The sequence below is a fragment of the Crocuta crocuta genome, unplaced genomic scaffold (assembly GCF_008692635.1).
Source record: "Crocuta crocuta isolate KB4526 unplaced genomic scaffold, BGI_CrCroc_1.0 scaffold189, whole genome shotgun sequence".
Lineage (NCBI taxonomy): Eukaryota > Metazoa > Chordata > Mammalia > Carnivora > Hyaenidae > Crocuta > Crocuta crocuta.
In genome coordinates, this window is record NW_027551564.1 from 4128019 (window position 1) to 4143148 (window position 15130).

The following is a 15130-nucleotide window of genomic DNA, read 5'->3' on the forward strand; positions in this document are numbered from 1 at the left end:
CATAGTATGCTTCTGTCACTCACACTATACCACATCTAGGACACTCTGCTTTAAAGTCTTATTCCTCCAAAGCCATCCCTTAATCATGAAATTCAAGCCACCATCCTTCAACATGTCCCAAATCTGCCCAGTTTTAGTAGGAAAAAAAAACAACAAAACCACGATGTATGTAATTAACACTAAGATTTGAATCACCACAGACAGCCCCTTTAATCTTTCAGAATTTTCATGCTTTTAGTTGAGGTGAAATTTACAATCTCTAGTTGATAGACCTTCAGACAATACTACTACTGGGTGAAATCACTTTTTTTAAAAAATCAAACTGTTTCAGGGGCACCTGGGTGGCTCAGTCGGTTAAGCGTCTGACATTGGCTCAGGTCATGATCTCACGGTTGTGAGTTCTAGCCCTGTGTCGGGCTCAGAGCTTGGAGCCTGTTTCAGATTCTGTATCTCCCTCTCTCTCTGACCCTCCACTGCTCACACTCTCTGTCTCTCAGAAATAAATAAAGCATTAAAAAAAATAAAAAATAAATTAAAAACATCAAACTGTTTCTATGGCTGGGACAGAGGGAGCTGTAGCCTGGAGGGTGATGGTTTCAGCAGGGCACTTGCCCCTCAGCATCCTGATTCTCACGGCTTTTTCCTTGCCCCTACTTCTGAGCCTGAGGATTCCCCACTTTATCATAGTTCAAGGAGCTCCCGCAGCAGCAATAGAGGCAACAGGGGCTCCAAGGGAGCAGGGGTGGTGGAATCCGCATGCGGAGAAGCAGGGATGCCTTTGTTGATTGCTGTTTGAATGTATGAGTTACTTAAAACTAGTGTTAGGAGAGCAGAGCCTGTCTATGCTGACCTCATAGGGCTGAGGAAAAAGCAACTCTGCTAAATAATGGCTAAGCCCTCCATTGACACATTTTGAATTTGCTTTCTCTTCATTCTATTCAAACAACACAATTCAAAAATAATAAACCTTGATTCAGGTTAACATTTTAATTATTTTGAATGTCCAGAAGGGCTATTTCTAGGCATTCAGATAAGATTTTAAAATCACTGTACTTTGACATTTTACTAAGAGGTTTAGAATCTTAATTTTTACAAAAACAGATTCTAGTTAAATAAAGACTTTTGTTGAGATACAAATGAAATAATAGATTTAATTTACCATGACAAACTTTGCAGAGGGTCTGGTACCAATAGAGTTAAAAATATAGCTGTATAATTAGAAGGGTTTCATTTTACCATTTATAGTTACAGACAGAAAAATATAACTGTAGTGCAAGGTTGCCATGGCAACTCACATCTCAATCAGGATTTTCTTTCCTCCTTCAACTCTACCAATCAGCTCACTGACAGTGAAAACCACTGAAGAAGAAGTTGAAACAAGTACAGATGAGAAATTATAACACCAAGCATTTAACTATATGTTAATTTCCTAGGGAAATTTCTTAGGTGTGTTTTCACTATTTTAATATTTTATCAGAAGCCATGTATTTTCTTCTCTGTCTTCCTAAACAATTCCAGAAAAAAAACAGATTGTTTTTGGTAGTTGTGGTGGTGGTGGTGGCAGTGGCTTCATTGGTAGTCTTAAATCACCATAATTGGTAACATCATAAACATTCTTATTGTCTGTAAGAAACTACCTTAATTGATCTTCACTTCTTAAATGAGCTTCACATGCCATTTAACCACTTACTCTCTAAGTCACATAAACACATAGTTAGAAACACCTGAATTTATCATAAACAGAATACAAACATTTAATGGTTGGTTCTGAAACTGGAAGTAATCTCAACATCAGCTTCCTAGAAATGCCGTGTCCATATTTCATGGTGATGTGACTGAATATTTCTCATGAATGGAGCCTATTATGTATGCCCTGGCTCAAACCTGGCAAACGTTATCTTATCACTCCTGTGAAGGACTCAAAAATGAGGAAAAGTTTAAGAACTTGAAAACTGAAGGCATACACTAGTCATTGCTAACAAATTGCTTTCTGATACATATAAAATGAAAGAAGAAGTTGGAAAGGCAGAATTCATAGGCTCTTACCTAATAATTATCCACAGTGATGGCATTTGCACTTTATATGATATATATCACAATCTCAAGCACAGCCAGGGCTCAAATTACATAATAGCAAAGCATTCATGCAAAAAAGAAACATGATATTCTGAAAAGGTTCCTAAGCTTATCACAAATTATAAATGTATACCTATAAATGGTTATCAAGACATTTTTCCAAATGACACTGAATTTGCAATTACTAGATTTCCTGTTACCAGTAGACATAACTGATAAAGGATGAATGCAGAGAATGCTTCTTGGATAGAAGTCCCATAGTTCTACACAGACACACACACACACACACACCCACACACACCCACACACCCACACCCACACCATGCTCTCTGGCATTAGAACATTTGCTGCTCCTCTCCTTTCTTCTTGGAATGTCTCCATCCCCACCTCATCTTTGTACCTGGCTTTCTCTTGCTTATTCTTCAAGGTTTACCTTAAGCATCTCTTTTGATCCTACTATATCTCAAACATATCTTCTACTGCCTCTCTTTCTATGCCTCCATATATTTTGTGGCTACTTCATACCCTCAAGGACTCACTCTTAACTGAGGCCAGTCTTCATGTTTAGTACTCCTGGCTCAAACTGACTCCCTCATACACTTTGGCTTTCTTGAAATTGGGACTAGGTCTTACACATTTCTGTATTCCTGCCTTTTAGCAAAGTGAGTTCCTTGCATTTAGTCAGAGCTGAACAATTGTTTTGAAAAGACACAGACACAGACACAGAAACACAGATGCAGACAAGGGAAGTGAGGAGAGATTATATATATAAGACATATATATAATATATATTCATCATAACTTAAACATATAGAATAAAGCCTAACTACAAAAAGATGAATGTGACAATGGGCTGAGGGAATTCCCTATTTTGTAGTTACTAAGAAACATTACAACACATTTATCAACATGTACTTATTGATAAGTTACTATGGATAAAGTTATAGGGATGATTCAAAAAATTGTAAGATGATGCCCCCTAGTTGAGTACACCATGAAAATAAGTAATGTTGTAAGGTAATGAACAATTAATTGCCAAGTGAGAATTTTAGACAATAAGCTTTCTGAGTTCAGGTGACAAAAACAACCTCATGGGCTGAGAAGGGTGTGTGGTGAAAGTAAGATTCATACCAGACTTTGAAGGATGGCTGACTTTGGATGTAAATTGCATCCACTCACTCTGCCCCCTCAGGACCTACCTCATATTACACTTCACCTTTACCATGTCATTGCAATAGTTACAGTCTCATTTTCTGGTTCCTCCCTCACCAGCTGATGTGTAGACATCCATTAAAGTTCAACTTCCATTCTCTTTAAATTTAGTATTTTCTCCATAGATAACTTCACTCTGAAGATACCATATTTAAAATCTCTGAGATCATTCCCAAACATGGATCTCTGGCACCAGCCTCTTACCTGAGCACTTCACTCATTTCCCACTGTTTGTAGTTACCTCCACAAATATATCCTTTCAGTATCCCAGACTTCACCTGCTTAAATCAATGCACAGCCTCTTAAGACCAATTGTGTATCCCATTCTGCTCCTGTTTCTTCCTGTATTTATCGGTGGCATCACCATGCTTAAAATCACCCTGGGCTTTAAAACTTGGTGTTATGTCACTCCTCTCTTTCCCTCAAATGCCACACCTTTGAGGACCTTTTCCATGAATCCCCTTCTAGAAGCTTTCCCCACCACATCAGAGCTCCCTCCCAGAGAATGTTGATGCTTTTCTTATGATACCACAGCTGATCTTGTGTTGTGATTACTTGTACATCCATATTTATTATACAACTCTGGGAGCCATAAAAGACCCCAAACCTCTGCTGCCATGCTGCTGAGTGGCATCACCTAGACAGGAAAGCCTCCTCTATGAATATGCCTTTCTTTCAGAGTTCCTTTGCCCTCCTTCCCTTCTGGGTGGCAGTTCCTGTGCAGTTGTTTTTGGAAAGTCTTATGCTGGGAATGACTCGCTCCCCAGGCAAACCTATCAAAGCACAATCCAAATAAGGCTTTGAGTGTGCAACTGCCCCCCAGTGGTCATATCTTTTTTTCTTGATCAGCATCCAAATCCCTCAGACTCACTATGATGACTACTGAATAAGAGAAATACAGGAGATAGAGAGGCCACTAACAGTTTTGATGATTTAAGTGTAGATGACTGAATGTTTATATTATTGTGACACAAAATAATTTTATGTTAGAATAGGTAGGATAAAGTGCCTCTCAAATAGTGACTATATCATCATGTTTGGTTATGGGAGAGCCTGGCATAGCAAAGAAAGAACTAAATCACCCACACAAATAATTAATAGAAAATTGAGGGGTGGAAGGAAGAGGGGAGAGGAGAATGTGAGGTGGAGGAGAGAAAAAAAGAGATGGAAGAAAGAAAGCATGAGAGGCTACTGAGCAAAAGAGCAACTAGGTCAGACCTGCAGAGAAATGTCAGCCGAGAAGAAATAACCAATAACAGGTGTGGCCAAAGAACTAACAAACAGGAATTTCTAAAATCACATTTGACCCAGTTTGGTCTGAGCTTCTCCAATGTACTGCTAACACTTCCATCATCCTACATCTTTATTAAAATCTTATACAAGTGGTATTTGGACAAATCAAGGGAGGAAGTTGCCATCTCCTATACCTGAGTTTGTGTGAAGCAGAGAGAACAGAACAGACGTGAGTCAGAAGTGATATTTTGAAGAGAAACTAGATCAAAAGATGGCCACAGGAACATAAGGACCCCAACTGGTGGAGAAGATAGGATTCTAAGCAGACAGGACCTGATATCCTAAGGGTCTATAGAAGGTGGGAGTATGGTGCATTTAAAACCAAGTACATGGGGCGCCTGCGTGGCTTAGTCGGTTAAGCGTCCGACTTTCGCTTGGATCATGATCTCGCGGTTCGTGGGTTCGAGCCCCGCATCGGGCTCTGTGCTGACTGCCAGCTCAGAGCCTGGAGCCTGTTTCAGAGTCTGTGATTCCCTCTCTCTCTGACCCTCCCCTGCTCACACTGTCTCTCTCTCTCTCTCCTAGAAATAAATAAAAACATAAAAAAAAAATTTAAAACCAATTACATGACCAGAACAGATAGCAAAGTGGTGTTATGAGGGATAGAAGCCAGGGAAGAACAGGTAGTCAGTACTAAGGATTTGAGTCTTTATTCTAAAAACAATGAAAAGTCATATTTTTATTTAGGAGGATGACATGTTCCAATGACCTTTTATAAGTATCACTTGGGCAGTTGTGTAGAGAAGAGATCAGGGCAGTGGATGTCAGGGTGGATGAAGGGAGAGTACCCAGGTAGCTACTACTGGAGTCCAAAGGAGATATGATGAAAGAAATGAAGGAGGTATATGGATTCAAGAGTCATTCTGAAGATAAATTGATAAGATTTACTAGATGGATTGGATATTGATGATTAACGAAACAAAAGTGTAAAAAATAAGTTCAAGTTTTCAAGAATGCCAATGGGCTGAAGGATAGTATTATTAATTGAGATAGAGCACCAGGTTAGTGTGAAAAATTATGAATTTCCTTTTGAACATGTTAGGTTTGCAATGCTTTTGAAAAATTTAAATGAAGATGTTGAGCAGGCAGCTGGCTATCCAAAGTAACTCAGAAAAGAGGTGTGGAGTAGATATAAATGAAAGAGTTAAAAGCACACACATGGCCATTGAAGCTCTGGGCATGGGTGACCTGCGGAGCAGGAAAATACAGAATGAGAGGAGAGGAAGCACTGAGGTTTTAGGGGCAACAACAATTAAGGATTGGTAAAGGATGATAAGGTAGCAAAGGAGACCAAAAAAGAATGGCTAGAGAAATGAAACCCAGGAGTATATTTGGAGTCAGGGAGGGGAGAGGGGAGGAGGAGTTTCTCAAAAGATATAAGAGAGATTTTCTAAAGGCAAAAACAGCCAGTGATGTCTTTTGAAAGGTCAAGTAATCATAGAGGCTGATATATCAGCAAGAATTTATCAGAAGGTCATTAGTGACCTTGAGGAGAGCTTGTTTCTGTGAAACAATGGTGGTGGGAACCAGAAAATAGAGAAGGTAATAAGTATTATCAACTTTTCCAAAAACTCTGGTTGTGATGAAGAGATAGGTGCAGTTGAATGAATTTGTATAATTAGGCTATTAATTTTTAAGAAGCTGTATTTTAAGATGAAAAGGGTTTGAACATGGAAAGGGAAGGAAATCGGTGAAGCAGGGATTTGATCAGAGGTAGGAGGAGAGACAGATGACAGTAACAGGGAGGAGCAATTATAAAAGCTACAATCTTGATTCGGTCTTGATTAAAATGAAAAGAAATTATAGGATCTAGGGGCATATGATAAGAAGATTTCAAAATAAATAATCTTGTTGACATAGACTGGTCATTCAAAATGCTATACTGGTTGTTTCCCTTCTCACAAGAGAAGGTAGAGGAGGTCGGAGAATATTTCCATCCCAATGACCAAGGAGCTGCCTTAGAAACCAGCTAGAAAAGTTTTTTCTTAAGTTCCAAACTTTACATGCTATGTCTTGTTATCATGAACTACAGCTTCTCTCTTTAATCTTGTTTTATTTAAAAAAAAAAAAAAGACAAGAGGGTTTCAAAGATATTTAACTCTTAACTCCCAAATTGTGTTTGATCACCCAGATCTTAACCTCTCATCATAAAACTAATGTATATCATACATAAAATGATAACTGTTTGAGAAAATTGCTTTTTTTCTCTCTGTTTGCTATAATATATGGTTACTTTAGAAAATTAAATTCTCTTATTTAATCTCTAATTGAACTCACAAGTTTTATTCTAATTGATACAGAATTACATGCAGCTAGTTACAGGTGTAGATACAAAAATAGATACAGATGTAAACACAGTCTTATGTAGTCTTAGCTATAGATAGATTTATACATATAAATATAGATAAAGGTGTGATATCATGGGTTCTGCTGCTTGAGACCCTTTTTTAAGGCAGTTTACATCATATCTATAATAGATTTTAAACCAAACACAATCCCAACACAAGTTTTCAATCCAAACACATCTCAGTTTGATTTTTCCATATTCTATAAGTCAAGGAAAAAAACAACTGGGGGATGGGAAGATCCATGGTGTCAAAGGCCAAGGGGGTTAAGGGGGGAAAAGATTGGAGAAAAGGACTCACTCCCATAATGGCTGGGAAGTCTGGAGGTCTTTTCCAATGTGCTGCAAAGACAGGGGTGTGTGAGAGAAAATTAAATCTCCGGGAAAGACGGGGCGCCTGGGTGGCTTAGTCGGTTAAGCGTCCGACTTTCGCTTAGGTCATGATCTCGCAGTTCGTGGGTTCGAGCCCCGCGTCGGGCTCTGTGCTAACTGCCAGCTCAGAGCCTGGAGCTTGTTTCAGTCTGTGACTCCCTCTCTCTCTGACCCTCCCCTGCTCACGCTGTCTCTCTCTCTCTCTCTCTCCTAGAAATAAATAAAAAACATTAAAAAATTATTAAAAAAAAAATCTCCCGGAAAGATTAGGTGATGGGAAAAATGAAGGTTCACAAAATGAAGAACAGAAAAGAGAGTGAGAGTGTTAGCATCAAGGGGGAATTCTGTTACAGAAGACACAAGAAAGGGAAAAGAGAGGAGGAGACCAGTATGTAAGTGAGGGATGAGGGAAATAAGGTTAGCACTGAGCTATTAGCTAGTATTAAAAACCATAGTCCCCCATTTTTATATTTTTGACCTATTTTCATTTTCTTTGTGTTCTTCTGGGGACAAAGATCTCTTTTTTAAGCCTTTGCTTCCTTTTATCATTTAATAATTGCTTCTATTTTTCAGCTTTCACTAAAAAGACTCTTTTTCAGCCCGAGGGATGCACTGGCATAAAAGGTGAGAAACAGAAGCTGTACTCTGAGCTCTTCCAAAGAAAAGTATTTAGAAATCAAAGGCGTTGCTATATTATTATTACCTCCTTCCCCTGAAAGCTTGGCATGGCATTAGCTCTGATCCTCAAAGAGAAATCTTTCAGTCTAGCCATTATATTAATAATCTGTGCCTCTAAAAAAAGGAATGGATATCTAAATTGATCAACCTAGTCCAATAATTTTCTCTTTCCCTTAGTTCTGGTGGTATGGACCTGATCCAGGAACCAGAAATAGGAGTATTGTGACTCATTTTATCTTCCATGCAAGTTACATCCAGAAATGCATAAATTGCAAGGGCATATAGCCAAGGACTACCAGTTCTGTGCAAACAGAGATCCAGAAGCTCAATGGGCACTGAAAGCATGAGATAGTAACTCATGAATAATCCATCTGTATTTTTATGCAGTTATATAACCAGTTGCTAATTGTAATGATAATTTACATTAATACTGGGATAATATATAGAAGATGAACATAAGTTTTTTTGAAATTAGTAATAATATTTCTAAGTACCAATTATTATCTATTAAGGCAAAATTGGATGGATCTTAAAATACTCAGGAAACAATTGTAACTCCCCAAACTCCTAGTTAATATTTCCCCCATTTTGGTAGCTCCATGAAAGGTGTCACTCAGAGAGAGAGAGAGAGCTAACTGCCTGAGGGGAAAGAAGGTTATAAACTAGAAACATAAACCATAGTTGGCAGCTCATATAATTGGAAGTCACCTATCAATGAGGAGGTTTAAAAAGAAAATATTTTAACAGATAAGGTAGACGCAATTCTAAGTTGTGATTGTTCAACATGTTTAATAATTATGCACATATAAACAATATATAACATGTAAATATACACATATAAAGATGCAACAAGTGAAAAAGCAACTTGAGTTCTTTGTGTCTATTTATCAAATAAATTTATTTGCATCCTTCTAGAACCAACTTAAATTGTAATAAAGGACATTTATTTCCAAATATCTCTATTATTTGGAAATAAGAGACATTAAAAGCCTACACAGCAGATGAAAATTCTGGAAATAAAACAATCTAACTCTAAACAAGCACATTGTTCAATGACTCTTGTTTCCAATTATTGAGTTGGAAAAGTAAGTCCCATTGGAACATGGAAATGTTTGGAGGAGATATTCTAGGGGCTGATGACATGAAAACAATTTTGGATACCCTAAAGCAACACTGAATCAGAGACTTATTTTTCTTTGTGTGGTAGAGATGGAATAGATTGTAGGAGTTCTGCACATGTGTCTGCTTCTTTGAAGGTCATAGTATGGTAGGCTCCATGTTTTGTGCACTGATATATCCCAAGATCCTAGAACAATATCTGGCAGGCACACAATGATCACTTAATAAATGATTGTTGATATTCCTAGCATGGATTTTATAGAACCAGGTGCCCTCCACATGGTCTATAATTTTAGTTGTAAGTATTGCTCTCAACAAAATAAATAAATAAATAAACAAAAGTGTAAACAACCCATTTATCCCTTAAAGTTTACAAAGAACTTGCTACTCATACCCTCAACCAGTCATACGGGTTCATCACAGCCTGGAGGCAGTGGTGCACTAGGAGCCCACAGCAGAGCGCCGCCTGTTGCTAGACTCCATTCTCTCCTCTGCCACTTGTATGGATTGAATTGTGTGCCTCCAAAATTCATATGTTAAAGCCCTAACCCACAGTGCCTCAGATGGGACCTTATTTGGAAATAGGACCATTGTAATTAGTTAGGTTAGGATGAGGTCATATTGGAGTAGGAAGGGCCACGTATCCTATATGACTGGTGTCCTCTTAAGAGGGGAAATGTGGGGGCAGCTGGGTGGCTCAGTCGGTTAAGCGCCCGACTTCGGCTCAGGTCATGATCTCACGGTTCGTGGGTTCGAGCCCCATGTCGGGCTCTGTGCTGACTGCCAGCTCAGAGCCTGGAGTCTGTTTCAGAGTCTGTCACTCCCTCTCTCTCTGACCCTCCCCTGCTCACGCTGTCTTTCTCTCTCTCTCTCTCTCAGAAATAAATAAAACGTTAAAAAAAAAGAAATAAATAAAACATTAAAAATTTTAAATTAAAAAAGAAGGGGAAATGTGGACACAGACATGCACTCAGGGAGAACATCATGTAAAGATAGAGGGAGAAATCTGGATGATGCTTATACCGACTCGGAAATGTTGAAGGATGCCTAAGAACTACCAGAAACCGGAAGAGCGTGTGGAAGAGATTCTCCTTCTCAGCCCTCGGCTGGAACCAACCTTGCTGACACCGAGATCTTGGACTTCTAACCTCTGGAGCTGTGAGAAGCATTTAGTCTGTAAGACTGGTGCAGCAGCCCTTAGCGAATGAACGCAGTCTGCTTACTCCTTGCACCTTGTCAGATTTCCTACCGGAAGCACTGGAACCCTGACCTCACTTCACTGGACACCATCTTGTTCAGCACTCAGAGTTCACAAGGTAGCCTCCGATTTATTCCAAAGCTTCGCCAATTATATGTTGTCAAATTCCAGCACATTCTTCCATCAAGTTACCCAGTAATTACATCTGACACCTTTCCCTTACCTTCTGCTTGTTCCAGAGCTTGGAGTGGTGCTGTAACCAGGAGGAGGTGGCGGAAACCAGGACTGTCTGTTAGGAAATGACATCAGTTATAAACATGGTACTTGAAAGACCTGATGCCACCCACATGTCTACAAGGAAAAGCTGAAAATAATTTGACAGTTAAAAGGCATTGAGATGACATTTCTACAAGCCCTGGAAATGAAATGAAAACTATTTCATCAACTCAATAGGAAGTAACTATCCTACAATCTAGGCTCTCTGCTCCCCAAGTAAGCTCCTTTCTTGTTTTCCTAACACGAAAATGTGGACATTTCTTTAAAAAGAAACATGAAAAGAATCTGGGAAATGATAATATTTGTTAAATCTAGCTAGCAGGTTCATTAGTGTTTACCATCATCATACTTTTTCTCCTTATTTTCTGCACATCTGAAATATTTTATAATAAAAAACAATCTTATGCTCTACTCCATGGTTTTTAAAAAGCTATATGACAAAAAAACTCTGAAAGTAAGAATACTGAAAATATAAGTGAATGCCACAGTAACATTAACCTCATTTATATATACATATATGTATATAAATATATACGTACATATATACATATATACAAACACATGTATATCCAATTAGAAAGATGTCTTCACATTACCAGGATGTAATTTTAACTGATAGAGATAGCTCAGGGCTCTGTCAAAAAGGCTTAGATATGGAGCAAAAATGAAGATGTTCAGAGGGGAGTGACATGTCAGAGAAAAGCCCAGAGAAGGAAAGTCTGGGATAAGGAGGGCAGGAGAGCTGGCTTTAAATTCTTGAAGCAGGTCTATTCTCTGAGGCACTACAGGACTGAACTATGATGAGATAGGCATAAATCAAAGCAGACTTCATCTCAATGTAAGTAGTCAGTGCTACTCCCAAGAGCAGTCAAATGTATATCAAAAAAGTAAGAGTCTTATTATTGGCTTCAGTGATCCTGAGTTATGTCTAGCTGGTCAGAGGAAAGATTCTTACAGTGGGTAGGAGCTACGAAATTTGTGTCCAAGAGAAAGGTGGTCATAGTTTCTGAGACTCTGCAGACATGACCAAAGTTCTGACTACAGTAGCATTTTTGGCAATCATCCAATCCATCAACAAACACTGAGCACCTACCCTATACTAGGCACGGTACTAGGTGCAGGCAAAGAAAATAAAAACATTTTAGAAGCACTGAAGTTCATGAATGCTTGTTTTCCATTTGATCATGATTCACTAGCACTGTGTTCTCCTCAACAAGCAAAAATTGCTTCTACTGCACACTCTGTCTCATGAAGAATATTCTGCCACCACAGGTCTACCTAAATAAATAGACGTCAGCACAGGCAGAAAAGGTGGCGGCCAAGCAGAGGATGTCATAGAATGAAGCAGCAATCACGCAAACACAGATTGATGTCTCAAGATAGGGCCTTTGACTCTACTTGGAAATAGGGTCAACCCAATCTATAAAGCAGAGGAGGCAGCAACAATGCAGGCTGATTGCAGGAGCATGGCAACAACTGGCCACATGGCAGCCTTTATTTCAGGGTAAGGTGTTCCCTGTAGTAGGACTTTACTAAAAGTGCTACCTGAAGTAGCTTATCCTTTGCTGAGCTCTGACATTGAAAATATTATCTAGATATTCAAGACCCCAAGGGTTCTGGAGGAAAGACTGCATATTTGAAAAGGAAATTAGGGGGAAAAGGAACAAAATTTGAGGACATCAGAATCCAGTAGGCACTAGATTCCTCAAAAGGGAGGAAGAAACAATCATGAGAGAGAGCAACTTCTGAATGCTACCTGGGGATCTTGGTAGATGATTTGGTTCAGAAATTAATAAAAGACAGTCCTCTACAGGATACTGACAAGAGGCAGATACAATAAGCCCATCATACCTCTTTTTCTTTACAGGAGTTGTAGCAGAGGCAGGAGCCGGGGGGTTGGGGGTGTTTGCACTGAAGGAACCTCCATGTTGCCTGTGTAATCACAACAACAAACCACATTCTTGAAAAATTTATTTTGCTGTCTCACCTTAGAAAGGTCTTATAATCTACTCATATTCCCACCTGCTCTCTATCTACCACAAAATGTTTCAATGACAAAGGAAGGACAGAAAACAAGTTTTTCCTTAGTTTACCCATTTTATGAATCATCAGGTCCTCATCTAAGTAATTAGAACTGAAGGAACTGAATGAAGTCCTTTATCATATGACATTGTGTGTCCATGACCAGACCAACGAATTCCCGTGTGCTCTCATGTGTTCATAATATACATTTAATATTGTATATATTGTGACTAAGAGAATTATATTGTATTTTTTTGCATTATAAGCACTATGTGGTTTAAGAAAACATTTAAAGATCACACCATTTTAAATCTCTATTTGGCATTTATTCTTATACATAGACCTTCAAAAAAATGGAAGTAACCCAGGCCTGTTTCAACTACTAAGAGGTGTGGTCCAAGGTGAAAATTCCTTCATTTTAAACACAAATTTAAAAACCAATTGTGTTTTCAAAAACCCACCTAGTGTGGCTATTTATAATCACAATCTAAACAGATTGCAAGCAAACCTATGATTCATGACTCAGATGAATTGTAACATGATGGGTATTTTGAAAGACAAGTGAAATGTAGGGGAAGAAACAGTTAGTGGTCATAAAAACAGGGAAAAATTAAGTTCTGTGGGGGAAAAAAATAAACAATCAAATATGTGATGGGGATTTAGGAGAGCACTTGTGTGATGAGCACTGGGTGTTGTATGTAAGTGAGGAATCACTAAATTCTACACCTGAAACCAGTATTACAAGTATGTTTACTAACTGGAATTTAAATAAAAATTTGGAGAAAGAAAAAAAGAAAAACAAAAAAAGAGGAAAACAAAAGAAGAAAAGAATGACTTAAATTTCGATGTTTGATTAGAGCAGAGGTTGGAAAACATTTTGTGTTAAAAAGTCAGTATTTAAAGCTTCATGGATCATTTCCTTCTTTCTACCTAAACTCTGCATAACCAACGGGAGTATGATTTTGTTATAGTGAAACTTTGGCCTGAGGGGGGTATACCCTGTTTATCTTGAACACAAACAAAAAAATACACTTTATTCTTAGAATGTAACTTCTGTTAGTACATACATCTTTGCTGTTTCTGGCGATCGAANAAAAGGCAAAAATTTGAGCAACCACAAAGAATAAATACTTGCATTGTTTGCAATTGTTCATTAGTTTAGAATTGTTATTTAAAGTTAGACATTATTTGAAAGAAAGAAAAAGAAAGCATCAGTATTTGAATAAATTTGATAGGGCAATCTTTTTGCCTTATACTAGATTCTAAAGGACATCTTTTTATTCCAGAAAATTCAGTATAATTTAAACCCAATGTTTTTATTTGTGGAGTTCAGGAATTTTCTTTAGCAATAAGAATGTAAGATTGGCACTTACATGTATTTCATACTCTTGTCACCAGGATGACTTAAAACAAAAACATGAATGTCATAAGAACGATGACCTGAAGCAATGGGCTCTCTTGATTTTTAAGCAAGGCAACAAAGATTTTCTGTAACCATGAGGAGGAATAAAGGTTTTTACTCCAGAGTTTTTGTATATAAAAAATAGAGGATAAGAATTTACGGGAAGATATAAAGTAGGACAGAAGAATTGTAAGTAAATAAGTAATGCTTAGAAAATTATTGTACTTGGGTCTTTCCCAAAGTCAATATATACTGGTACCTATTGGTTAGTCGGTTATCCAAGGTATTGGCCTTATATGTGTTAGTGGCATCATTTCTGTCTGAGATCCTTTATAAAGAAACAAGACAAAAGTTTGAATGAACATTTAGATCACTAAAGTCCTTTCAGACCTCTTTCATGAAAGAATAAGTTCACAATATAACCTTTCAGTAGTAGAGAGATTTGTTTTCAGGTGTTACATTTTAGAATATTTTGCATTTAAAAAAAACCTACTTAACCCAACATATATTTATGAGGCTATTTTGATACAGTTTGGAATTTTTTTTTAATTTATGCTTTTCTACTAGCCTCTCTGATTCACTGAGCATTTAACCCACTATTTTATATTCATTATTGTTTAATAATGCAATTGACCCTTGAACCATGTGGATTTGAATTGCATGGGTCCCTTCACATGCAGAATTTTTTTGATAAATACAACACAGTATTGTAAATGTATTTTCTCTTCTTTTTGATTTCCTTAATAACATTTTCTTGTTTCTAGCTTACTTTATTGTAAGAATTCAGTATAGAATACATATAACACACAATATATGTGTCAACAGACTGTTTATGTTATCAGAAAGGCTTCTGGTAAATAGTAGGGTATAGTCATTAAGTTCTGGGAGTCAAAAGTTAAATGTGGATTTTCGATTGTATAGAGGTCAATGCCCCTAAACCCTGTGTTGTCAAACTTACATCCAGCCAATGACAGTACTTCCCAAGTCTGTAAAAGGCATCAATGGAAGACAAGTATTTTTAAAAAATATTTTGTGGCATAGACAATGCTATATGTTTGCCAAACTCATTTTCTTTTCCTACTGAGCACACAGGAAGACCACATTTCCCATTCTTCACCGAAATTAGGTTGAGGCCATG

At 37.8% G+C, this 15130-nt stretch overlaps 1 protein-coding gene across 1 annotated transcript in view; it reads right to left on the reverse strand.

The window, feature by feature from the left end:
* The window catches only part of SCEL (sciellin), a 211663-nt gene that overhangs the window by 67319 nt on the left and 129214 nt on the right, over positions 1 to 15130 (reverse strand). The window contains exons 12-15 of the mRNA XM_077750066.1: positions 14238 to 14320; positions 13658 to 13682; positions 12420 to 12500; positions 10516 to 10581 (exon numbers count right to left, since the gene is read on the reverse strand). Coding sequence (XP_077606192.1) covers positions 10516 to 10581; positions 12420 to 12500; positions 13658 to 13682; positions 14238 to 14320 — 255 coding nt within the window. The remainder of the gene's footprint in view (positions 1 to 10515; positions 10582 to 12419; positions 12501 to 13657; positions 13683 to 14237; positions 14321 to 15130) is intronic.